We start from the raw sequence: 27864 nt of genomic DNA, 5'->3' as shown, positions 1-27864 counted from the left end.
TACAGCTGAACAAATTTAAACATGCAGCCACCGACACGCCCCCTCCCCCATCTTCTTCCCTCCCATGCCATCTACTTTTTCCCCCCTCTCCTGTCTTTCTCTTCCTATTTCCACACTTTCACTTCTAGTACTTATCCTATATTAGCTCTATTTTCTCATTTTAGTATGTAAAGCAAATGTTGTACATTTCTGAGTATGTTACTTTCACATCCGTGGATAATATTTTCATCCCCGCTTTATATATGTACTTATGTATCGCATGTGTAACATCTGTCCTAATGCTAATAATATAAAACAAAACAAACAAAATTTTAAAAAAAACAATAACAAAAACACATCACAGTAAAAAAACAACAAAAACACCTCATATTTAACAAACACCGTCCCTGATGCCTCCTCACCCAGAAGCTAGACACCTGGCCAGAGATGAAGCTCATACTTTCATCACAACATCAATCACAACATCTGGCAACAACAAGCAACACTTTCTCTCCATCGCAGCTGATCAAGCAACATCATCAATCATCCAACAAGCTCAAGGTCCGACAGGATCTCAATCCTGACAACAAGCAACACTTTCACCATTGCACATGTTCTGGCAACAAGCAATCATCAATAAACATCTAACAACAAGCAACACTTTCACCATCGCACATGATCTGGCAACAAGCAACATCATCAATAAACATCTAACAACAAGCAACACTTTCACCATTGCACATGATCTGGCAACAAGCAACATCATCAATAAACATCTAACAACAAGCAACACTTTCACCATCGCACATGTTCTGGCAACAAGCAACATCATCAATAAACATCTAACAACAAGCAACACTTTCACCATCGCACATGTTCTGGCAACAAGCAACATCATCAATAAACATCTAACAACAAGCAACATGGTCATATGCCTGGCAACAAATAGCAATAAAATCTTACATGTCTGACAACATCATGTATGTTTGACAACAACAAGCAGAAGCATCACAGCCCTGAGCACTCAGCAACAGAATTTGGCTTGCTATGTGTCATGTTCAAAACATGTCAGTGCACAGATTTACAGGATGAGAATTCATGCATCCTATTCGCATAAAAATTGACAATGGATGCAAAGAAATATATTAGCACATCCACAAAAAAGTCCAAATACTTTTTGCAAAAATTCGATCAAGTAACAATGAGTTATCTCTGAGTCTGCTACTAGCCAGGTATAATTTGCATTTTAATTACTGTAACAATGTGATGATCATGATACACAATACAATAACCGTAACTGAATTAAAACAATAATACAACCCCATTTTGTAGTCCAGGACCCCTGAAAATGAGGAGTGTGAGTCCCAGGAACCCTAAAATACAGGACTCAAGGTAAATCCCTGTCAGTGTTTTATAGAAGCAAACATTATACATGCCACGACATATATATGATGCCTGACATACCTTCTGCTTCATCTGTAACTCCATCTTCTCAACCTTCTCATTCAGCTTGATCAGCTCCTGGAAACAAACAGCTTGTTATAGAATCCTAATAATGTGCACAAAGTCTACATAGGTCAAAATGGTCTCTGTATAACACTGACGGTCTTCCTGTATAACATTGATGGTCTCCCTGTATAACATTGATGGTCTCCCTGTATAACATTGACGGTCTCCATGTATAACATTGATGGTCTCCCAGTATAACATTGATGGTCTCCCTGTATAACATTGATGGTCTCCCTGTATAACATTGATGGTCTCCCTGTATAACATTGATGGTCTACATATAACATTGATGGTCTCCCTGCATAAAATTGATAGTCTACAGAATATCTGAATGATATCCATGTCTAACAACACCTTACCCTAGAGAATACCTGAATGATCTCCATGTCTAACAACACCTTACCCTAGAGAATACCTGAATGATCTCTATGTGTCTAACAACATAGAGAATACCTGAATGATCTCCATGTCTAACAACGCCTTACCCTAGAGAATATCTGAATGATCTCCATGTCTAACAACACCTTACCCTAGAGAATACCTGAATGATCTCCATGTCTAACAACACCTTACCCTAGAGAATATCTGAATGATCTCCATGTCTAACAACGCCTTACCCTAGAGAATATCTGAAGGATCTCCATGTCTAACAACACCTAACCCTAGAGAATACCTGAATGATCTCCATGTCTAACAACACCTTACCCTAGAGAATATCTGAATGATCTCCATGTCTAACAACGCCTTACCCTAGAGAATATCTGAATGATCTCCATGTCTAACAACAACACTTTACCCTAGAGAATGCCTGAATGATCTCCATGTCTAACAACACCTTACCCTAGAGAATATCTGAATGATCTCCATGTCTAACAACACCTTACCCTAGAGAATACCTGAATGATCTCCATGTCTAACAACACCTTACCCTAGAGAATATCTGAATGATCTCCATGTCTAACAACGCCTTACCCTAGAGAATATCTGAATGATCTCCATGTCTAACAACACCTTACCCTAGAGAATGCCTGAATGATCTCCATGTCTAACAACGCCTTATCCAGAAGGATATCTGAATGATCTCCATGTCTAACAACACCTAACCCTAGAGAATACCTGAATGATCTCCATGTCTAACAACGCCTTACCCTAGAGAATATCTGAATGATCTCCATGTCTAACAACGCCTTACCCTAGAGAATATCTGAATGATCTCCATGTCTAACAACACCTTACCCTAGAGAATATCTGAATGATCTCCATGTCTAACAACGCCTTACCCTAGAGAATATCTGAATGATCTCCATGTCTAACAACGCCTTACCCTAGAGAATATCTGAATGATCTCCATGTCTAACAACACCTTACCCTAGAGAATACCTGAATGATCTCCATGTCTAACAACACCTTACCCTAGAGAATATCTGAATGATCTCCATGTCTAACAACGCCTTACCCTAGAGAATGCCTGAATAATCTCCATGTCTAACAACGCCTTACCCTAGAGAATATCTGAATGATCTCCATGTCTAACAACTTACCTAGAGAATGCCTGAATGATCTCCATGTCTAACAACATGCCTTACCTAGAGAATACCTGAATGATCTCCATGTCTAACAACACCTAACCCTAGAGAATATCTGAATGATCTCCATGTCTAACAACACCTTACCCTAGAGAATAACTGAATGATCTCCATGTCTAACAACGCCTTACCCTAGAGAATATCTGAATGATCTCCATGTCTAACAACACCTTACCCTAGAGAATATCTGAATGATCTCCATGTCTAACAACACCTTACCCTAGAGAATACCTGAATGATCTCCATGTCTAACAACACCTTACCCTAGAGAATACCTGAATGATCTCCATGTCTAACAACGCCTTACCCTAGAGAATGCCTGAATGATCTCCATGTCTAACAACCTTACCTAGAGAATACCTGAATGATCTCCATGTCTAACAAGCCTTACCCTAGAGAATGCCTGAATGATCTCCATGTCTAACAACACCTTACCCTAGAGAATATCTGAATGATCTCCATGTCTAACAACACCTTACCCTAGAGAATACCTGAATGATCTCCATGTCTAACAACACCTTACCCTAGAGAATATCTGAATGATCTCCATGTCTAACAACACCTTACCCTAGAGAATACCTGAATGATCTCCATGTCTAACAACACCTAACCCTAGAGAATACCTGAATGATCTCCATGTCTAACAACACCTTACCCTAGAGAATACCTGAATGATCTCCATGTCTAACAACACCTAACCCTAGAGAATACCTGAATGATCTCCATGTCTAACAACACCTTACCCTAGAGAATACCTGAATGATCTCCATGTCTAACAACGCCTTACCCTAGACAATGCCTGAATGATCTCCATGTCTAACAACACCTTACCCTAGAGAATATCTGAATGATCTCCATGTCTAACAACACCTTACCTAGAGAGAATGCCTGAATGATCTCCATGTCTAACAACAGCCTTACCTAGAGAATACCTGAATGATCTCCATGTCTATAACAACGCCTACCCTAGAGAATGCCTGAATGATCTCCATGTCTAACAACACCTTACCCTAGAGAATACCTGAATGATCTCCATGTCTAACAACACCTTACCCTAGAGAATGCCTGAATGATCTCCATGTCTAACAACACCTAACCCTAGAGAATATCTGAATGATCTCCATGTCTAACAACACCTTACCCTAGAGAATGCCTGAATGATCTCCATGTCTAACAACACCTTACCCTAGAGAATACCTGAATGATCTCCATGTCTAACAACGCCTTACCCTAGAGAATGCCTGAATGATCTCCATGTCTAACAACACCTTACCCTAGAGAATATCTGAATGATCTCCATGTCTAACAACGCCTTACCCTAGAGAATACCTGAATGATCTCCATGTCTAACAACGCCTTACCCTAAAGAATACCTGAATGATCTCCATGTCTAACAACACCTTACCCTAGAGAATGCCTGAATGATCTCCATGTCTAACAACACCTTACCCTAGAGAATATCTGAATGATCTCCATGTCTAACAACACCTTACCCTAGAGAATGCCTGAATGATCTCCATGTCTAACAACGCCTTATCCTGAAGGATATCTGAATGATCTCCATGTCTAACAACACCTTACCCTAGAGAATACCTGAATGATCTCCATGTCTAACAACTGTACCTAGAAAATATCTGGAATGATCTCCATGTCTAACAACGCCTTACCCTAGAGAATATCTGAATGATCTCCATGTCTAAGAACACCTTACCCTAGAGAATATCTGAATGATCTCCATGTCTAACAACGCCTTACCCTAGAGAATATCTGAATGATCTCCATGTCTAACAACACCTTACCCTAGAGAATACCTGAATGATCTCCATGTCTAACTTTACCCTAGAGAATATCTGAATGATCTCCATGTCTAACAACCTTACTCCTAGAGAATGCCTGAATGATCTCCATGTCTAACAACGCCTTATCCTGAAGGATATCTGAATGATCTCCATGTCTAACAACACCTTACCCTAGAGAATACCTGAATGATCTCCATGTCTAACAACACCTTACCCTAGAGAATATCTGAATGATCTCCATGTCTAACAACGCCTTACCCTAGAGAATGCCTGAATGATCTCCATGTCTAACAACATCTTACCCTAGAGAATACCTGAATGATCTCCATGTCTAACAACGCCTAACCCTAGAGAATATCTGAATGATCTCCATGTCTAACAACGCCTTACCCTAGAGAATGCCTGAATGATCTCCATGTCTAACAACACCTAACCCTAGAGAATATCTAAATGATCTCCATGTCTAACAACACCTTACCCTAGAGAATATCTGAATGATCTCCATGTCTAACAACGCCTTACCCTAGAGAATACCTGAATGATCTCCATGTCTAACAACACCTAACCCTAGAGAATACCTGAATGATCTCCATGTCTAACAACGCCTTACCCTAGAGAATATCTGAATGATCTCCATGTCTAACAACAACGCCTTACCCTAGAGAATATCTGAATGATCTCCATGTCTAACAACCTTACCCTAGAGAATACCTGAATGATCTCCATGTCTAACAACGCTTACCTAGAGAATGCCTGAATGATCTCCATGTCTAACAACGCCTTACCCTAGAGAATACCTGAATGATCTCCATGTCTAACAACGCCTAACCCTAGAGAATATCTGAATGATCTCCATGTCTAACAACGCCTTACCTTAGAGAATGCCTGAATGATCTCCATGTCTAACAACACCTAACCCTAGAGAATATCTAAATGATCTCCATGTCTAACAACACCTTACCCTAGAGAATATCTGAATGATCTCCATGTCTAACACCTTACCCTAGAGAATGCCTGAATGATCTCCATGTCTAACAACACCTAACCCTAGAGAATATCTAAATGATCTCCATGTCTAACAACGCCTTACCCTAGAGAATACCTGAATGATCTCCATGTCTAACAACACCTTACCCTAGAGAATGCCTGAATGATCTCCATGTCTAACAACACCTTACCCTAGAGAATATCTGAATGATCGCCATGTCTAACAACGCCTTACCCTAGAGAATGCCTGAATGATCTCCATGTCTAACACCTTGCCCTAGAGAATGCCTGAATGATCTCCATGTCTAACAACACCTTACCCTAGAGAATACCTGAATGATCTCCATGTCTAACAACGCCTTACCCTAGAGAGAATACCTGAATGATCATGCATGTCTAACAACACCTTACCTAGAGAATATCTGAATGATCTCCATGTCTAACAACACCTACCCTAGAGAATACCTGAATGATCTCCATGTCTAACAACACCTTACCCTAGAGAATATCTGAATGATCTCCATGTCTAACAACGCCTTACCCTATAGAATATCTGAATGATCTCCATGTCTAACAACACCTTACCCTAGAGAATATCTGAATGATCTCCATGTCTAACAACACCTAACCCTAGAGAATACCTGAATGATCTCCATGTCTAACAACACCTAACCCTAGAGAATATCTGAATGATCTCCATGTCTAACAACACCTTACCCTAGAGAATATCTGAATGATCTCCATGTCTAACAACGCCTTACCCTAGAGAATATCTGAATGATCTCCATGTCTAACAACACCTAACCCTAGAGAATATCTGAATGATCTCCATGTCTAACAACACCTTACCCTAGAGAATACCTGAATGATCTCCATGTCTAACAACACCTTACCCTAGAGAATACCTGAATGATCTCCATGTCTAACAACACCTTACCCTAGAGAATATCTGAATGATCTCCATGTCTAACAACACCTAACCCTAGAGAATATCTGAATGATCTCCATGTCTAACAACACCTAACCCTAGAGAATACCTGAATGATCTCCATGTCTAACAACACCTTACCCTAGAGAATGCCTGAATGATCTCCATGTCTAACAACACCTTACCCTAGAGAATATCTGAATGATCTCCATGTCTAACAACACCTTACCCTAGAGAATATCTGAATGATCTCCATGTCTAACAACACCTAACCCTAGAGAATATCTGAATGATCTCCATGTCTAACAACACCTTACCCTAGAGAATATCTGAATGATCTCCATGTCTAACAACACCTAACCCTAGAGAATACCTGAATGATCTCCATGTCTAACAACACCTTACCCTAGAGAATATCTGAATGATCTCCATGTCTAACAACACCTAACCCTAGAGAATATCTGAATGATCTCCATGTCTAACAACACCTTACCCTAGAGAATACCTGAATGATCTCCATGTCTAACAACACCTAACCCTAGAGAATACCTGAATGATCTCCATGTCTAACAACACCTTACCCTAGAGAATATCTGAATGATCTCCATGTCTAACAACACCTAACCCTAGAGAATACCTGAATGATCTCCATGTCTAACAACGCCTAACCCTAGAGAATACCTGAATGATCTCCATGTCTAACAACACCTTACCCTAGAGAATATCTGAATGATCTCCATGTCTAACAACACCTTACCCTAGAGAATATCTGAATGATCTCCATGTCTAACAACACCTAACCCTAGAGAATATCTGAATGATCTCCATGTCTAACAACACCTTACCCTAGAGAATATCTGAATGATCTCCATGTCTAACAACACCTTACCCTAGAGAATATCTGAATGATCTCCATGTCTAACAACGCCTTACCCTAGAGAATGCCTCAATAGTCTCCCTGTTTTCACGGATCTGCTTCCTCAGAAAGGCAGGATCGCTGTCCATACGCTTCAAGTTGTTGGCGTCCGTGACTTCTCCAAGCTGGTTGAAGAGACAGAAATATAAGGGCACATCTCAGACATCCAGTATTGAAGATTATCTCTCATTTGTTTGACTTCTAATTACATTACCTACCTTTTTTAATAATTGTATAAATCAGGTCTTCAACCTTCATTTACAAGATTTTATGTATATCATCTACCTCAAGACAATCATAAATACTATTACTAGAAATGTATCATGGCGTCCTCAAAACTGATCTTCGTAAATTTCTTTCTTCTCAACTGTCTCATGATTAAAACAAAATAACAGTCTACACAACTGTTTCAAGATAGAGGACACAGACACGATCTATTCACCTGTTTCAAGATGAAGAACAAGATGAAAGTCTACTCACCTGTGTCAAGATGATGTACAAGATGAAAGTCTACTCACCTGCTTCAAGATGAAGTACAAGACAAAGGTCTACTCACCTGTTTCAAGATGAAGTACAAGACGAAAGTCTACTCACCTGTTTCAAGATGAAGTACAAGATGAAAGTCTACTCACCTGTTTCAAGATGAAGTATAAGATGAAAGTCTACTCACCTGAGTCAAGATGAAGTACAAGATGAAAGTCTACTCACCTGAGACAAGTCTACTCACAAGTCTACTCACAAAGGTCTACTCACTTGTTTCAAGATGAAGTACAAGATGAAAGTATACTCATCTGAGTCAAGATGAAGTACAAGATGAAAGTCTACTCACCTGAGTCAAGATGAAGTACAAGACAAAGGTCTAATCACCTGAGTCAAGATGAAGTACAAGACAAAGGTCTACTCACTTGTTTCAAGATGAAGTACAAGATGAAAGTCTACTCACCTGTTTCAAGATGAAGTACAAGACAAAGGTCTACTCACTTGTTTCAAGATGAAGTACAAGACGAAAGTCTACTCACCTGAGTCAAGATGAAGTACAAGATGAAAGTCTACTCACCTGTTTCAAGATGAAGTACAAGACGAAAGTCTACTCACCTGTTTCAAGATGAAGTACAAGATGAAAGTCTACTCACCTGTTTCAAGATGAAGTACAAGACAAAGGTCTACTCACCTGTTTCAAGATGAAGTACAAGACAAAAGTCTACTCACCTGAGTCAAGATGAAGTACAAGATGAAAGTATACTCACCTGTTTCAAGATGAAGAACAAGATGAACGTCTACTCACCTGTTTCAAGATGAAGAACAAGATGAACCTCTACTCACCTGTTTCAAGATGAAGGACAAGATGAACGTCTACTCACCTGTTTCAAGATGAAGTACAAGATGAACCGCTACTCACCTGTTTCAAGATGAAGGACAAGATGAACGTCTACTCACCTGTTTCAAGATGAAGAACAAGATGAACCTCTACTCACCTGTTTCAAGATGAAGGACAAGACGAAAGTCTACTCACCTGTTTCAAGATTAAGTACAAGATGAAAGTCTACTCACCTGTTTCAAGATGAAGTACAAGACAAAGGTCTACTCACCTGTTTCAAGATGAAGTACAAGACAAAAGTCTACTCACCTGAGTCAAGATGAAGTACAAGATGAAAGTATACTCACCTGTTTCAAGATGAAGAACAAGATGAACGTCTACTCACCTGTTTCAAGATGAAGAACAAGATGAACCTCTACTCACCTGTTTCAAGATGAAGTACAAGACGAAAGTCTACTCACCTGTTTCAAGATTAAGTACAAGATGAAAGTCTACTCACCTGTTTCAAGATGAAGTACAAGACAAAGGTCTACTCACCTGTTTCAAGATGAAGTACAAGACAAAAGTCTACTCACCTGAGTCAAGATGAAGTACAAGATGAAAGTATACTCACCTGTTTCAAGATGAAGAACAAGATGAACGTCTACTCACCTGTTTCAAGATGAAGAACAAGATGAACCTCTACTCACCTGTTTCAAGATGAAGGACAAGATGAACGTCTACTCACCTGTTTCAAGATGAAGTACAAGATGAACCTCTACTCACCTGTTTCAAGATGAAGGACAAGATGAACGTCTACTCACCTGTTTCAAGATGAAGAACAAGATGAACCTCTACTCACCTGTTTCAAGATGAAGGACAAGATGAACGTCTACTCACCTGTTTCAAGATGAAGAACAAGATGAACCTCTACTCACCTGTTTCAAGATGAAGGACAAGATGAACCTCTACTCACCTGTTTCAAGATGAAGGACAAGATGAAAGTCTACTCACCTGTTTCAAGATGAAGAACAAGATGAACCTCTACTCACCTGTTTCAAGATGAAGGACAAGATGAACCTCTACTCACCTGTTTCAAGATGAAGGACAAGATGAACGTCTACTCACCTGTTTCAAGATGAAGAACAAGATGAACCTCTACTCACCTGTTTCAAGATGAAGGACAAGATGAACGTCTACTCACCTGTTTCAAGATGAAGGACACAGTGACAGTGATCTCCTTCCCCGTTCCCTCCTCCTCCTGTTTGGGCAGCTGGATATTCTTCAGGTCTATCTGGTTATGTAGCAGCTGTAACAGCAAATGGTTGTTTACTTGAGAGGGACTGGGAGAGTAGTTTCTAAGCATGTAAGAAATGTATGCTATCCCCATTTAAGAAACACACTTATTATGTAACTTAATAAAAACAACATACAACTGACTGACTGACTGAGTTTTATGCCACATTTAGCAACTTTCCAGCAATATCAATGAGAGAATGCTTTAAAGACTAGGCCATCACGCCCCCCTCCCCCTACAACTGAATCATGTAAGTGATGAAGGTAAAAATTAATAATTTGAATGAACTGGGGGTTACTAATGCAAATTGTTTCCTGCAGGAAATCATTGCATTTGTCAAAATCTTTTACAAGTGTCCAGTCCTTTAAAAATATATCATCCCTCTTTAACTATATTCCGTATCCATGATGTCCAGCATGAGTGTATGGCCTGGGCTTTAAGGAGAATACGAGTGAATTGCAATAATTTGATGGGTGAAAGATAAAGTCATCAAAAACATATTCCCAAATTTTCAATTACAAATTATGTATAATTATGTTTTAATCGCGAAAACAGTGTCTGTAAATCGCAGCTTCGGCCATTATGCATATTTCCCTGGAACCCACGTGACCTTTCCGCTCGTGAAGTCAAATGTGCCTGGAGTCCGCCATATTGCCAAAGACCAAGCGCTACATTAGTACAATTCGTGTTGTTTCTGTCGGGTTTTTTAAATGGTTCGATGGTGTATTGCGTTGCCTGGAGATGCACGGCATCATCGAACATGGGAAAGAACCACCATTTCTTCCGTTTTCCAAGGGAAATGACAGATTTCGGCAGGAGAAATGCGCCGATCATTCCGAGTAGGACGCATATGAAAGAGACATGCACGCATGGGGTATGGAAATCCCCAAGCTAGGCTGAAGAAGGAAAAAGTACCCACGAGATTAATTAATTATACTCCATCATTCCCTGTAACAACTTACTGTCAGTGGTATTTTTAACATAAATTAAATTAAGTCCGATTGCCAGTCGGATTGCCCCCACTACAAAATGACCCAGCAAATTTGGGCAAATTGCCCCAGTGGGGTAGTCAAAATGCCCCAATTTATTTAAAATGAATAAATATAGGCCATAAATGCATAGTTTTGTCAACTTTGATATTATGTTCTTCATATATAAGTATATACATAGTTATGAGTTTACTGATGAAACATTTATCAGAAATATTACTTCTTAATAACTTTTATATGAAGAACATAATATCATAATAAGTTGACAAATACTATGCATTTACGGCATATATTCAATCATTATAAATAAATTTGAACAAATTAGAATGAATGACCAAATTTGCTGGAGCATTTTGTAGCTGGGGCAGTTCGACTGGTACACATGAGATATATATGATCAAAATCAGTAAGAGATTTCACATGAGCCTGAAAATGTTTCGCTATAACGTTCCTTTCGGTTTGGAGACCTAAATGATGCAGTCAACTCGAAACATTGCCGAATACAACGGCAAATCATGAAGTACTCGTTGCTTTCGTTGTTTTCCATTTTGTCCAATTACGCACGTCGGCATCAGACTTGCTATTTGCCAGTAGTGTATGCTGTGAAAGTTGTTCTGTATACTCATTGGCTGACAGGATGTCATTCTAAGGCTTTGATCGAGTACCATAACTATTTCCATAACCAAACAATGGGGAAACATACGTTGTCCTGACTAGTATTTGATAATTCACCAGTTTTTGGGGAATAACTTATCTGCGTCACGAATATTATCTCTGCTCGACCAGGCTGGGATCTTGTATCGAGACTTGATACGTTATTAATGAGAACTAGGATCCTAATTTTTTTCAACAAAATAATTCCAGTGTAATTTTTGAAGCAGATAAGTTTTATTTTCCCTCGTCTGAAGCATAATTATTTTGTTTTTAAATTCCAGACACCCTACAGTCACCCAGTTGACACAAAATGAACTGTAATCACATTTTTTTTTAAATAATTCTTAGTGACTGGTCATATATTTATAGGGGTGAGTTTGCTGGCTGGAACTGTATGACATTTTGCTGACAAATAGTAATCTTGTTAAATGATATGGTCTATTTTTAAATTTATTTTGACCTCAAGCGGTGCCTCCGTTTCTCTTGATTCTTCTTCTTCATCTTCAGTTGAAGATTGTCTTGAAGATGTAAAATCGGATCGTATTGATACGGTCTAACATCCATTTCAGAAATGACACCAGGAACAGCTTTTACTGCTTCAGAATCCACGGACACTGTTAAGTTGTGAGGTAAAATCAAAGAGGCAGCCATCAGCAACAGGGACTTATGACGTCATGTCACGTGATACCCCCTCTGCTCATTAACTGTCGGGTGTTTCCATAATAGGCGGAAATACGAGTACGTTTTTGTGTTCTTATTGCTATTTTACAAACTTTTTGTTCAATTTTAATCACTGAATGTGACTTTTAGAATATCCTTTACAATATATCAAAAGTTGTGTTTTCGTTCGTATTCTCCTTTAACAATGTGGGTGATAAGCCTGAAGGGATGGCAAAGGGAGCTAACTGCACTACCTAACCTTAGTAGCATTATCCAGGTTGGCCTCCAGTTTCCTGATCTTGAATCGGAGCCTGGCAACCTCATCAGTGAGGTCTGAGTTGTCATCAGTATATCTGGACATCATCTGAAAAAAACAACAACAGAATATTAACATCAGACAATAATTCCGTGACAGTTGTCTCATAATCTGTGATAGAAGGGAACAGTTCTTGACCAGCGAACCAAACACAATAATTCCATAACAGGTATTATATACTGTAGCCAGTATAGGGAGAGTTTGTGGTTCGTAGAAATAGAGGTGGGGTGTGTGGGGTGTGTGAAGGGCGGTGACTTTCCATAAGTATGTATCTAGTTATATTGTAGCATTATTACTACAAAGTAGAAAAATATGTAACCAATAATGAAACTAGCATAGGTTTTAATGACATTACACACAGTGATGTATGGTGATCTGAACAGGTGATGCCAAGTAAACAACTCTAATTGTACACTCGTACTTACATTCTTCCGTTCTTTGATTTCCTTTCTCAACCTGGAGGCAAAGAAAGAAACACTCATGGTGTTACAGACCAATATAAACATCATCAGATATCATCATATATATCATCATATATATCATCATCATATATCATCATATATATATATATATCATTATCATCATATATATATCATCATATATATATATATCATCATATACATCATCATATCATATCATCATATATATCATCATATATATCATCATATATACATGCATCATCACATCATCCATTCTCCGGGTTGGTACATAGCCAAAGGAACAACTCTCATATTATAAGCCTGTCAACTCTGATTTCAGATGTTTCCCAACTTGGTGAAACTGATGTTCCTGGTTACACCTGGGATCGGGACTAAAGCTCAGGATTAAACATTTCTGGCATGCCTTAAGGACCACTTATACTCTTTATAAATCAGTGCAAGATGACATGCATCTACAATGCCCCTTAATACAAAAGTCGAAGATAAGCACAAGACTTACTGATCGGTACACTGCGTCTTCTGTTTCAGTTCCAAGACAAGGAGGTCTACCTTCTTCTTCACAGCGTCCATTTCTGCCAGGAACACAGGTAGCTATGAGATTCATCCCAGTGACATGGATAAAAGTTTCATCTGTCAGTGTCCTGTCTCTAACGTTAATTGTGATCTTTCCTCAGTGCAATGACATCGTTACAATATGACCCCTGAAACCTCCAGGAGCCATGACCTTACACCTATGATAAATGAACTTACTCCAATCGCAAATACCCTTATCCAAATTACAAATGACCCTACCCTATGACAAATGACTTGCACCATAATCAACGACCTTATTCCCATGCCCAATAACCTTGTGCCATGATATGACATACCATCAGTGCCTTCACCACGGACTTTCCTCAACATGGACACCACTTCGTCTGCTGCATGCCGCCATGTTGACTGACTGCCACTTGACGGGGCTTTGCTGCTTTCTTTCCCTGCCAACATACAGCCTCCAGTCAACACAGTCAACACAGCCAACACAGGAACACAGCCAACACAGGAACACAGCCAACACAGGAACACAGTCAACACAGGAACACAGTCAACACAGGAACACAGCCAACACAGGAACACAGCCAACACAGGAACACAGCCAACACAGGAACATGGCCAACACAGGAACACAGCCAACACAGGAACACAGCCAACACAGGAACACAGCCAACACAGGAACACAGCCAACACAGGAACACAGCCAACACAGGAACATGGCCAACACAGGAACACAGTCAACACAGCCAACACAGGAACACAGCCAACACAGGAACACAGCCAACACAGGAACACAGCCAACACAGTCAACACAGGAACACAGCCAACACAGGAACACAGCCAACACAGGAACACAGGAACACAGCCAAAACAGGAACACAGTCAACACAGGAACACAGCCAACACAGTCAACACAGAAACACGCTCAACACAGGAACACAGCCAACACAGAAACACAGCCAAAACAGGAACACAGTCAACACAGCCAACACAGGAACACAGCCAACACAGGAGACACAGCCAACACAGGAACACAGCCAACACAGGAACACAGTCAACACAGCAAAGTCAACACAGGAACACAGCCAACACAGGAGACACAGCCAACACAGGAGACACAGCCAGCCAACACAGGAGACACAGCCAACACAGGAACACAGCCAACACAGGAACACAGCCAACACAGGAACACAGCAAACATAGGAGCACAGTCAACACAGGAACACAGCCAACACAGGACACAGGAACACAGGAACACAGCCAACAACAGCCAACACAGGAACACAGCAAACACAGGAGCCACAGCCAACACAGGAGTCACACAGGAACACAGCCAACACAGGGAACACAGCCAACACAGGAACACAGCCAACACAGGAACCACAGCAACACAGGAACACAGCCAACACAGGAACACAGCCAACACAGGAACACAGCCAACACAGCCACACAGGAACAACACAGGAACACAGCCAACACAGGAACACAGCCAACACAGGAAAACAGGAACACAGTCAACACAGCCAACACAGGAGACACAGCCAACACAGGAACACAGTCAACACAGGAACACCAGTCATAGGAACACAGTCAACAGGACACAGCACAACACAGCCAACACAGGAACACAGCCAACACAGGAACACAGTCAACACAGGAACACAGCCAACACAGGAACCACACAGCCAACACAGGAACACAGCCAACACAGGAACAGCCAACACAGGAGACAACCAACACAGGAACACAGCCAACACAGGAGACACAGCCAACACAGGAACACAGCCAACACAGGAGACACAGTCAACACAGGAACACAGCCAACACACAGCCAACACAGTCAACACAGCCAACACAGGAACACAGCCAACACAGGAGACACAGCCAACACAGGAACACAGCCAACACAGGAACAGGAACACAGCCAACACAGGAACACAGCCAACACAGGAACACAGCCAACACAGGAGACACAGCAACACAGGAACACAGCCAACACAGGGAACACAGCCAACACAGGAACACAGCCAACAACACAGCCAACAGGAACACAGCCAACACAGGAACACAGCCAACACAGGAACACAGTCAACACAGGAGACAAAGCCAACACAGGAACACAGTCAACACAGGAACACAGCCAACACAGGAACACAGCCAACACAGGAACACAGCCAACACAGGAACACAGCCAACACAGGAACACAGCCAACACAGGAACACAGCCAACACAGGAACACAGCCAACACAGGAACACAGCCAACACAGGAACACAGCCAACACAGGAGACACAGCCAACACAGGAACACAGCCAACACAGGAACACAGTCAACACAGCCAACACAGGAACACAGCCAACACAGGAACACAGCCAACACAGGAACACAGCCAACACAGGAACACAGCCAACACAGGAACACAGCCAACACAGGAGACACAGCCAACACAGGAACACAGGGAACACAGCCAACACAGGAACACAGTCAACACAGGAACACAGCCAACACAGGAACACAGCCAACACAGGAGACACAGCCAACACAGGAACACAGCCAACACAGGAACACAGCCAACACAGGAACACAGCCAACACAGGAACACAGCCAACACAGGAACACAGCCAACACAGGAACACAGTCAACACAGGAACACAGCCAACACAGGAACACAGCCAACACAGGGAGACACAGTCAACACAGGAACACAGCCAACACAGGAGCCACACAGCCAAACACAGGAGACACAGCCAACACAGGAACACAGCCAACACAGGAACACAGCCAACACAGGAACACAGCCAACACAGGAACACAGCCAACACAGGAACACAGCCAACACAGGAACACAGCCAACACAGCCAACACAGGAACACAGCCAACACAGGAACACAGCCAACACAGGAACACAGCCAACACAGGAACACAGCCAACACAGGAACACAGCCAACACAGGAACACAGCCAACACAGGAACACAGCCAACACAGGAACACAGTCAACACAGGAACACAGCCAACACAGGAGACACAGCCAACACAGGAACACAGCCACAGGAACACAGCCAACACAGGAACACAGCCAACACAGGAGACACAGTCAACACAGGAACACAGCCAACACAGGAACACAGCCAACACAGGAACACACAAGAAAAACACGGAGACACAACACAGGAACACAGCCAACACAGGAGACACAGCCAACACAGGATACAAAGAAAACACAGGAGACACAGCCAACACAGGAACACAGCCAACACAGGAACACAGCCAACACAGGAACACAGCCAACACAGGAACACAGCCAACACAGGAGACACAGCCAACACAGGAGACACAGTCAACACAGGAGACACAGCCAACACAGGAGACACAGCCAACACAGGAGACACCCAACACAGGAGACACAATCCAACACAGGAGACACAGCCAACACAGGACACAGCCAACACAGAAGACACAGCCAACACAGGAGACACAGCCAACACAGGAACACAGCCAACACAGGACAGGACACACAGCCAACACAGGAACACAGCCAACACAGGAGACACAGCCAACACAGGAACACAGCCAGGAACACAGCCACAGGAGACGCAATCAACACAGGAACACAGCCAACACAGGAGACACAGCCAACACAGGAGACACCGCCAACACAGGAACACAGGAGACACACCCAACACAGGATACAAAGAAAACACAGGAGACACAGCCAACACAGGAGACACACCCAACACAGGATACAAAGAAAAACACAGGAGACACAGCCAACACAGGAACACAGCCAACACAGCCAACACAGGAACACAGCCAACAAAGGAGACGCAATCAACACAGGAACACAGCCAACACAGGAGACACCGCCAACACATGAGACAAAGAAAAACACAGGAGACACAGCCAACACAGGGACATAGCCAACACAGGAACACAGCCAACAAAGGAGGTGCAATCAACACAGGAACACAGCCAACACAGGAGACACAGCCAACACATGAGACACAGTTAGTGTTGATTATATATATTTTACATTTATATAGCAGAATTCATCCCGTTATATCATTGTGCATGTTTGAACTTGTTCGCCGGGAAATGTGTGCACAGCTGATTGCTATTTCCGACTCAAAAACACACGGTAATCTTAATCCCTGTAAATAATACAATGAATGAATGAAATGGTTTTCAGACCTTGGCCAACACAATCAACACAAGGGACACAAGGTGCTTGAATCCCACCATCACATTGACCTATACTAAGACAACAGGGGACATAACCTGGTAACACTTCATTTGGTTCACCTTTCTTCATGTGCTTGAATCCCACCATCACTTCCTTCTCCATCCTCTTCTTCTCTCTGTAACAGGGACCATCTCAAAAGCATCTCAAAAACACTATTTCATGCATTTCAGGTTGAAAATATTTTAGTACAGTGTGACCTTGAGAAGAAATGAGGTATTTGAGTCCAGCAGGACTTGGATACTTGTTGGAACTGAACCAGTTTAAACTGTCAGCTTCATAAACAACCACTAGTGGTTCTGTCATACCATCAGCACAGCAGGATACTATCAATACCAACATTAACCTGGCATGGGTATAGGACAATCCTGCTTACAGTATGCCTCACCAACTGTCCCCTGTATGTAGACATAGCTGGCTAGTTTAAGCAGCATGTTGAGGTCAGGTGAGGTGAAATTGGGTTTAACGTTGTGCTGGAGAATATTTCGCTCATATGACGATGTGCATGCGTGTGTATGTGTATGTGCTGCTGTTTGTACTAGCCCAGACTTAAGCTGGTTTTATAGTGCTAGACCACTGAGATACCATGCCGCAGTGAAGCATGAATATCCCACTCAGACACATTATACTGACTCCGAGCCGACCAGTCCTTGTTGTACCCATTAATGCTGAGCGCCAGGCAGGGACCAACAAGTACCATATTTTAACGTCTTTTGGTATGACACGGTCGGGGCTCGAACCTGCGACCTTCTGCTCTCCGGGCGGACGCTCTAACCACTACACTACGGAGGCGGTCTTAAGCAGCATGGAGGAGGTGGTGTAGTGTAATGGGTAAAGTGTTCACTCGTCACACTGAAGACCTAGGTTCAATTCCCCACATGGGTACAATGTGAAATCCCATTTCTGGTGTCTCTCACCGTGATATTGCTCAAATATTGCGTGATATTGCTCAAATATTGCTAAAAGCAGCAAAAAAACATACTCACTCCCTCTAAGCAGCATCATATTCTGTATTCCAAAGACGCCTTTTAACAACCAAGACAGAAGATAAGAATGTCTAAGTATTGTTTGTACTCACTGTAACAGGTGATCCACATTCAGACCTTTGGCGCTGGCTTGTTTGATGTTTTTTTGCAAACGTTTGAACTTCTCAAAGCTGACAAGAGCTGAAGTGTACCCCTGCCTTTAAAATAAAAAGTCCTGCTTCAATGAATGTACCTACGAGGCTAAACAAGAGCCGAGCTCCCGATGACATATCCCCAATCTGGTGCAGATCAGTGATGGAATCATTTTTATTCCCAATGAAAAATATAATTCCCAACATCATGTTAAGAAATTCATGCTAGACAAACATGAAGAAACTAAAAGATTTCTGCATGCTCCATACTTAATGCAACACAAAAATGATATTTTAATGTGAAGAATCTGTTATTCATGCTAGACCACTAACAGTTCCCGTATACACCATACTTAATGCAACAAAAGAAGATCTTTTAATGAAACATCAGTGAATGTGATTGAAACATTATTTCTTGTGTACAAATGACTTGGGTATATATCATTTGTTAATAAGCATCTATTTTGTCCCTTGTTTCATCCTGGACCAGACAAACCAGTGATTGACAGCTAGTAACCATCCATTCCGGTTCCATGGCTCCCAGTCCTTGGAAACATCCATGCTGGAGGCCAGATATGCAAGGTGGAACCTGAAGAGGGTACACATGGAAGGGGCCCTTTTTCTGTCCGACAAGGAAAGAGGGACAATCAAGGACCACAGGGGACATATTGTGCCCCTGGGGTGGGAGGGTGGGGGGATAACTCACTCAGCATCCTTCTCTTCCTCCTTGTGTGTTGTGGGGCCATACAGGTCATCCTGAGAACAAACATTGAATGAGTGAGTTTAGTTTTACTTTTAGCAATATTCCAGCAATATCAAGGCGTGGAGACACCAGAAATGGACTTCACACACTGCACCCATGCGGGGAATTGAACACGGGTCTTCGAAGCAAACGCTTCAACCACTCGGCTATCCCACAGCCCCTACAGTGTATGGTACTGAATAATCACTGAAATACTACTCCAACAGAAGCAGTCATTTGTAATCAGTCAACCACAACTCTTGATGTAGTAGATTTAGCACTTATATATTTGCACAGTGTTTCAAAAACTGATGGGCACACAAGGAATAGGCATCACACCTTTGACCCACGTGGTGAAAAGAACCTGGGTGAGATTAGTAGGGAATAGGCGGACTTGGGCACCATTTCCACATGGATCATCTGACTTGATTTTAAACAAACATGTCTGTCTTGGTATCGGAGACCGGATATCTTGGAGACCGGATATTATTTCCGCCATTATTTAGTGAAATTTCTTTTAATCAAAAGTATGAAGCATTTGTTGTAAAGGTATCTAGCAAGGGTTTGTTTTCTTGAGCAGACAATTTCTTTATTTTCAATAGCTTAAATCAGATTTGTTTTAGCATCTTCTTGGACAACTTTTGATGAAATCCCTGGCCATTCCCAGAATACCAAGTAGTCATTCTCTGACATACCTACATTAACATGAATTGGAAACATCAGGATTTCTACTTTAGAGACTTACCATGTGATCAATGGTGAACCACTGAAACAGAAAACAATAGTTGGTTTTCTTATAAGGATAATACATTGATTTTGAAAATTATAAAGGAAGCTGATGTTTGTTACCTTTTATTTTAACATTAATAGCTGTAACCATGGTAACTCTGGTAAAAATCGTGTGGAAACAAAGTCTTAGACATGCATATACTATGCAAGATTGTATTACCTTACGGGTGTTTCAAACCTAAAATGACCTTTAAAGTAAAACATACTGAGTCAAAAAAGAAACTTCACATTTTTTCTTCAGGGCACTATAAAAAAAAAAAGAAGAGATGGTAAGATGGTTAAATTGTTATTATTTTTTATTTGCTGAGATCTGTGTGATGTACTCGATACACTGACAGTGCCATAATCAGTTCCATTAGGCTACACCGCCGTTCCAAAACATGGGTATACAGAATGTCAAGTCACAAGAATAAAATGCTCATCCCAAATTTCTCAGTTCAATATAGGTGTATGGCCTTTCAGCATTCATCACCACTGCCAAACACCGTCTCCTCATCGACTGCCTGATGCTTGTGAACACGTGGTTGGGGATTCTGCGCCATTGCTCTTGCAAGGTTCCTGCAAATTCTGAGGTTGGTTCCCAAGACCAAGAAGCCTTCTCCTAAGTGCATCCCAAACATGCTGTATTGGATTAAGGTCAGGGGACCTCGATGGCCAGTCCATGACGTTGATTCCAGCGTTTTGAAGGTAATTTCATGTCAACATCGCGGTATGCGGCCGAGCATCATCATGATGGAACTGTAGACCTGGGCCATGAGGCTCCACGACAGGAACGTGTTCAGGGGTGAGGACTTGGTCGCGGTAAGCAGCAGCTGTGAGGTTTCCACGGATGACCAATGCAAACACGTGCATATGAAGAAAACTTCGATGCAAGATCAAGTGATCGACTGCATGTGCAAAACCTGATTTGGCACTAACGTCATTTGCTCGACGAATGAATGGGTTTGAGTGGGTTTTTCTAGAGTCAGATGATAGGGATCCCATCTCGGATACATAGATGTATCATCAGAGAAAAATTATTCATTATTTTTCAAATTACATTTTGTTTTCTTTTTTGACTCAGTATATATCATGTAAAAATAAGTTGTAGGAAACTACTTTCAGTAATACAGCAGGTTGACCTTGTGTTGTGTTTACTTACATCCGACAGCTGGAAGAGGATCTGAAAACAGAACACTTTTCTTAGAATATACACAACATATGTCATCACTCATTATCAGTCATACACAATAACATTCAGAAAGCATGGCCTGTGAGTGCCACTTGATGCCCTGAACAATGGCAGCTGACCATCAAGCCTGACCCATGTGAACATGTTCACACACTCAGTATTTGGTGATAGTATATAAGCACCCTTCTGTTAGCCATCATGCCCATCTACAAACCCTGTTCAATCTCCTTGTCTTATCCAGTCCCTTCAAGAGTTCCCCCTGCCCTTCACCTGTTAGCCCTGTCCACCATGCCCCTCCCCACTGTCAGCTATTCCCATCCCAACTGTCAGTGATGCCTCATCCCATTTAGCCTTGCCCTTCCTCAGTTAGCTTCCCTTCCCTGTTAGCCCTGTCCCTTACCTGTTAGCCATGCCCCTTACCTGTTAGCCCTGTCCCTTCCCTGTTAGCCCTGTCCCCCTGTTAGCCCTGCCCCTTTCACCTGTTAGCCCTGCCCCTGCCCCTGCCCTTACCTGTTAGCCCTGTCCCTTACCTGTTAGCCCTGCCCCTTACCTGTTAGCCCTGCCCTTACCTGTTAGCCCTGTCCCTTACCTGTTAGCCCTGTCCCTTACCTGTTAGCCCTGCCCTTACCTGTTAGCCCTGCCCCTTACCTGTTAGCCCTGTCCCTTACCTGTTAGCCATGCCCCTTACCTTATAGCCCTGTCTCTTACCTGTTAGCCCAGTCCCTTCCCTGTTAGCCCTGCCCCTTAACTGTTAGCCCTGCCCCTTACCTGTTAGCCCTGCCTCTCACCTGTTAGCCATGTTCCTTCCCTGTTAGCCATGTCCCTTCCCTGTTAACTCTGCCCCTCACCTGTTAGTCCTGCCTCCATCAGCCCATCCCTCCCCTGTTAGTCATACATTCCAGTTTGAAATGTCTCTCCCTCGTGCACATTGCCTTCAATCACACCCTTCCCCCAACTCACATCCTCCCTCTCCTTGCTTGAGTCATGTATGTGTGACGACATGTCGCGGTAGTTGTTGATGAAGTGTTTCAGCGTTGCCTTCATCTGTTGACAGAAGACAAACGTGGATGAAATGTTCTCAAAAACAGAATAAAATGTCCAGTCATTTTCACCAAATATGGAAATAAGGTTTCACTAAATGTACCCAATTTTGACCTTCACCCCAAAAACAATCTGAGCAAGTTTGAGTAAACACTGCTGTCCGAATATATTCATCTGAAATCCTTTCATCAGACTATATATTTGACCTTCATGTGGTCACTGTTCATTATCGTCATAAATCAACATGGTCAGAACATGTAATAGAATGTGTTTGTTATGGTTTCACTGAATTTAATAAACACATCAATTCCTGATTTATTACTGCATTTGTGAACGATATTAGTTACACAGTTACAGAATTTACAAGGGTCTTACAGTCCCATACACCCTTTCAAAACACTGTGTGACGAATTTATTACCCTTAAGATCTCTATATTTAGCCTTTCTTTAAAAAACCAACATTCAATCTTGTACGGCAGAATGAGACGTCCTTCCTCTTCAAAACGCTAGAAATGATATGCAGCCACATTCCATGTAAGATCAAGGTCATTTGTACTAGGGTTGGGACACTAATCATAATTCTGAAACCTTGCCGATGAACCTAGGAATTGGTTGGGATGTTTTCGGTAACCGGATACCCGGACGAGTGGGTAATGAATTGCATACCTGGGTACCATCTCAGGTGAAGGTCGGTGAACAAGAGTAAACACAATCGCCCTATCCTTCCGATTACACTGTCAGTATTATGATGTGTATTTTTATGCATTATAGGACCCACATTTAGTGTAGTAGACCATATTCTGTTATGATCAGGTGACTTCAACTAATAGATTAAACAATGTAATATGTTATTCTTTCATGATTAAAAGGTTGTATTGTCTTTGAAGATTTAGACATTATTTACAGTCAGCTGTTTTGAAAATAATACATGATTAAGATTTTGAAAAAACTTGAAATTTTAGCCTCCGAGCTGAAGAATATATTGTCATTTCTTACAAATTTGATGTCAGTAATTAACATAATGGGTATCCGACTAGGGTAGGGTAATAGGGGGGGTATCCGACTAGGGTAGGGTAATAGGGGGTGGGGAGTATCCGACTAGGGTAGGGTAATAGGGGTGGGGTATCCGACTAGGGTAGGGTAATAGGGTGGGGTAGCCGACTAGGGTAGGGGTAATAGGGGCTGGGGTAGCCGACTAGGGGCTAGGGTAATAGGGGATGGGGTATCCGACTAGGGTAGGGTAATAGGGGGTGGGGTAGCCGACTAGGGTAGGGTAATAGGGGTGGGGTAGCCGACTAGAGTAGGATAATAGGGGGTGGGGTAGCTGACTAGGGTAGGGTAATAGGGGGTGGGGTAGCCGTCAGTAGAAAATCTGGACCCGTCCCAGTCCTAATTGTACATGTCCCTTAGAATCTACATTTTATAGAAACTAGTTGCTCACCTGACCACTTGCCATGCTGTCTGCATGTTTGGCCAGATCCCCCAGCATATCTGCCTGGAAGCAAGGTGAAGGCCACATCACGTGATCAGACATACAAGCTGGCTCAAACATTTTACAAGCATGTTAAATATCTCCAACCACTCCTGAACAGTGGTGTTTGTGGAGAAAATGTCTATATTTATTTATACATAGGGTACCAGACATGTACTATAGGGTGTTGTGTTGGTAAGGCGGAAGGGAGAGTCTCTCACAAATATGAAATATACATATACGAAATATTACACACATTTGGGAGGTCTTGTTGAAATGCACATTTGCCAATAAAACATAAAGTCCTTTTGTTATAAGCTATGAAAAGAAAGATTCATGGTCTTGGGGAATATGACAAGCAAAAGGAGAAAGTCATTTCTTTCAAGTCAGTGCATGAGAAAACTCTGCCCCTTCCTTGATAATTAACATAAGAAATAAATGACATGCCTTTTTAATTATGATACTTACAACAAAGATCTGCAACTGCTGCAATATATATAGAACTATCGACTAAGGCCTATAATTCAACCCGTGAAGATCTGGGTTAGAATTGATCTTTAGCAACCCATGCGTGTCGTAAGAGGCGACTTACAGGATCGGGTAGTCAGACTCGCTGACTTGGTTGACACATGTGATCATAGCCCAATTTTGTAGAATAATGCTCATGCTGTTGATCACTTGATTGTCTGGTCCAGACTCGATTATTTACAACCGCCACCACATAGCTGCAATATTGTGGAGTGTGGTGTTAAACAACAACCAACCTATAATTCAACTAATTTGTCTGTGAAGGTCTTTGGATGAGTACTCACATCTTGGTCAACAGGCTTCACTGTATCAAATGTGGTGAGAGTCTGCAAGGGAAGGACAGAACAACTACAACACACCATAGCAGAGATAAGGAAAGGAAACATACCAAAACGACAAACGAAAGTATAAGTATTAAAACTAAAACAGCTTCTCCCCTGTTATGTGAAATGTTAATATTTTCTCTGAATAAGTAGATGTCAACAACCAATATCTATTATAACGTTAGGATTACACTTTCTTTGTAAAGTACAGATTCTACTACTTTTGATGATGGGTTGAGTCCCATCCTGATTTGATCCCACACTTTCCAAGTCAATCACCTAATTGGCTAATCTTATCTAAATCGTCTTTTGTATGATTATACAATCTCTTGCGTTTAACAAAAAAAGAACCATTAATGTGAACAAAAGGTATTCGCTAAATATTTAACTTAGGCAACGACTGAAAAACCCCAATATTGGAATGACATTTGAGGATGTTGATAGTGCGAATTGCCACCTCCACGTCTTCATTCTATCTAACGCCTCTCAAACAGTTAACCCCACTATGTCGGAATATCTGTTCCTGCAGTGAATTGTTTTCCTTTCATACATATCCTGAAGAACTACACACAAAGAACACGTTTTACTTGATACATTTACCCATTTCACATTTATACAGGCAATATTTGTCCCGATTAAACCTATTCCATGGGGATAGTCGTCACGTGTTTGGGGCGTGGCATATTCCTCACCGTTTGAAGGCGGGTGTTGATATCACCAAGCTGTTCCCTGAGAGCTTTGGCGCGCTGTTTCGAATTGTCATACACTGGGCCCACTAGCAAGTTGGTATCAATGACCAATGCCTGTTCTTCAAACGTTGTCAGATCCTTCGTCTCCACTTCCATGGATTCCACAATCTGCGGTGTCGGGGCCATCATTGTCGGACCCTTCTGAATCGGGGGCAGCCCCTTCCTCTTAGCGCCTGACATGGCGTGTTATTACTTCGACCTTTCACCTCTGAGTAATGTTGCGAGAAAAAACGCGATGCTGTCTTGCACTACACTGATGGAAGACTTGTTCAGATAACATTATGCAGCCACCAGTGCCGACATAGCAACTACAATCAGACGTCACGTGATAGGCATGTTTATGACGTCATAACTTGCCATCCGCTAAAAGTTTATTCGGTTGGCATTTTAAATGCGCCACGCAAATCGATAGGGTTGCGGGTTAAAGAATGAACATAGGCGGATCCAGAGGGGGGTGCAGGGGTGCGCACCCCAACCCCCCTTCTGTGCTGAACGTTTGTTAAATGACCATTGAAACTCGGGTAAAAATGAAGTGCGCACCCCTCCTTTTCTCAATAGTGTGCACACCCCACCCCCACCCCCTTCTCAAAAAGCTGTATCCGCCCCTGATTAACGTATGGCACTTGGAATAAATCATTTAAAGAAAGTAAGTTATGGACTAATCTACTTTTGTTTGTCGTGTCACTGGATATTCCACTGGTTACTTGATGGAATGTCCACTTTATCGTACTGCAAGAAATGTCCCCACATAACTAAATGAAAGTTGAAAATTAAAGCTAGTCCCCCATATGTCATTATTAGGAGCGGTGGGGTAGCCTAGTAGTGAAAGCGTTCGCTCGTCACGCCAAAGACCCGGGTTCGATTCCCCACATGGGTACAATGTGTGAAGCCCATATTTGGTGTCCCCCGCTCTGATATTGCTGGAATATTGCTAAAAGCGGCGTAAAACTAAACTAACTCATTATGATTATCAAATTGGAGCACCCATCTCAACACCAATGAAAATGTTGTTTTCACACTTGCTTGCCAACACCACACTTGCTTGATAAATAGATAAATGGCTGCTTGATTCGCTGCTCTTGACAAGTCGACCATTATCAGTATGTGCCATGCAGTGATTTGACACCAATAATTAAGTAATGTTCGGAGTCTTATGAAACAATGTGGGACAGGATATTAAGTGATAATCACTCTTATTGGACCATACATATATTTCGGTTGGATTTCAGTAAAGACAACAATGAAGTCATTGTGTGACTATTTCCATTGGTCACATCGTGTACCTAATACCTGCAAAGACCTGACGAGGAATAATCTCCAACAGGCATCGCTATCGCTGAAACGGTTACTGTATATATTTTGCGTGACTTTACAAGTGTGAAAGAGTTGTTTACCCGTATAGCCGACATACCCTGCCTGGTGCTAGTTGCAAGTTGGATTAGGCCACTGACTCACTGACTGACTGAGTCTGGTTCTACGCCGTTTTAGCAATATTCCAGCAACATCACGGCGGGGGACACCAGAAATGGGCTTCACAAATTGTAACCATGTGGAGAAGCGAACCTTCGGCGTAATGGGCGAACGGTGTCTTTATTGCTATAGTCACTGCAGCTCTTGTATTACATTACCTCTTACTTTGTGCTGCTACAGATTATATAACATGTTGTGTATTGCCATAGTGATACCTATTTGTTTATTCGTGAGTGAGTGAGTGAATATGGTTTTACGCCGCTTTTAGCAATATTCCAGCAACATCACGGCGGGGGACACCAGAACTGGGCTTCACTTATTGTACCCGTGTAGGG

At 42.0% G+C, this 27864-nt stretch overlaps 1 protein-coding gene across 1 annotated transcript; it reads right to left on the bottom strand.

The window, feature by feature from the left end:
• Window positions 1-522: 522 nt before the first annotated feature.
• LOC124286836 lies at window positions 523-26369 on the bottom strand. Its single transcript, XM_046723278.1, has 18 exons — window positions 26003-26369; window positions 25272-25313; window positions 24430-24483; window positions 22908-22991; window positions 21918-21938; window positions 20733-20753; window positions 19952-20001; window positions 19207-19311; window positions 18191-18246; window positions 14227-14334; window positions 13857-13929; window positions 13343-13373; window positions 12861-12965; window positions 10206-10310; window positions 7722-7829; window positions 1444-1500; window positions 787-791; window positions 523-595 (listed from the first exon to the last, which is right to left on the bottom strand). Exons 1-18 carry the CDS (start codon window positions 26237-26239, stop codon window positions 523-525), a joined length of 1335 nt encoding a protein of 444 aa, XP_046579234.1. The 5' UTR covers window positions 26240-26369.
• Between the last annotated feature and the right edge of the window lie 1495 nt (window positions 26370-27864).

The sequence above is a fragment of the Haliotis rubra genome, unplaced genomic scaffold (assembly GCF_003918875.1).
Source record: "Haliotis rubra isolate DU_JTF1 unplaced genomic scaffold, ASM391887v1 Scf393, whole genome shotgun sequence".
Lineage (NCBI taxonomy): Eukaryota > Metazoa > Mollusca > Gastropoda > Lepetellida > Haliotidae > Haliotis > Haliotis rubra.
This window is presented reverse-complemented; position numbering and strand designations above follow the sequence as displayed.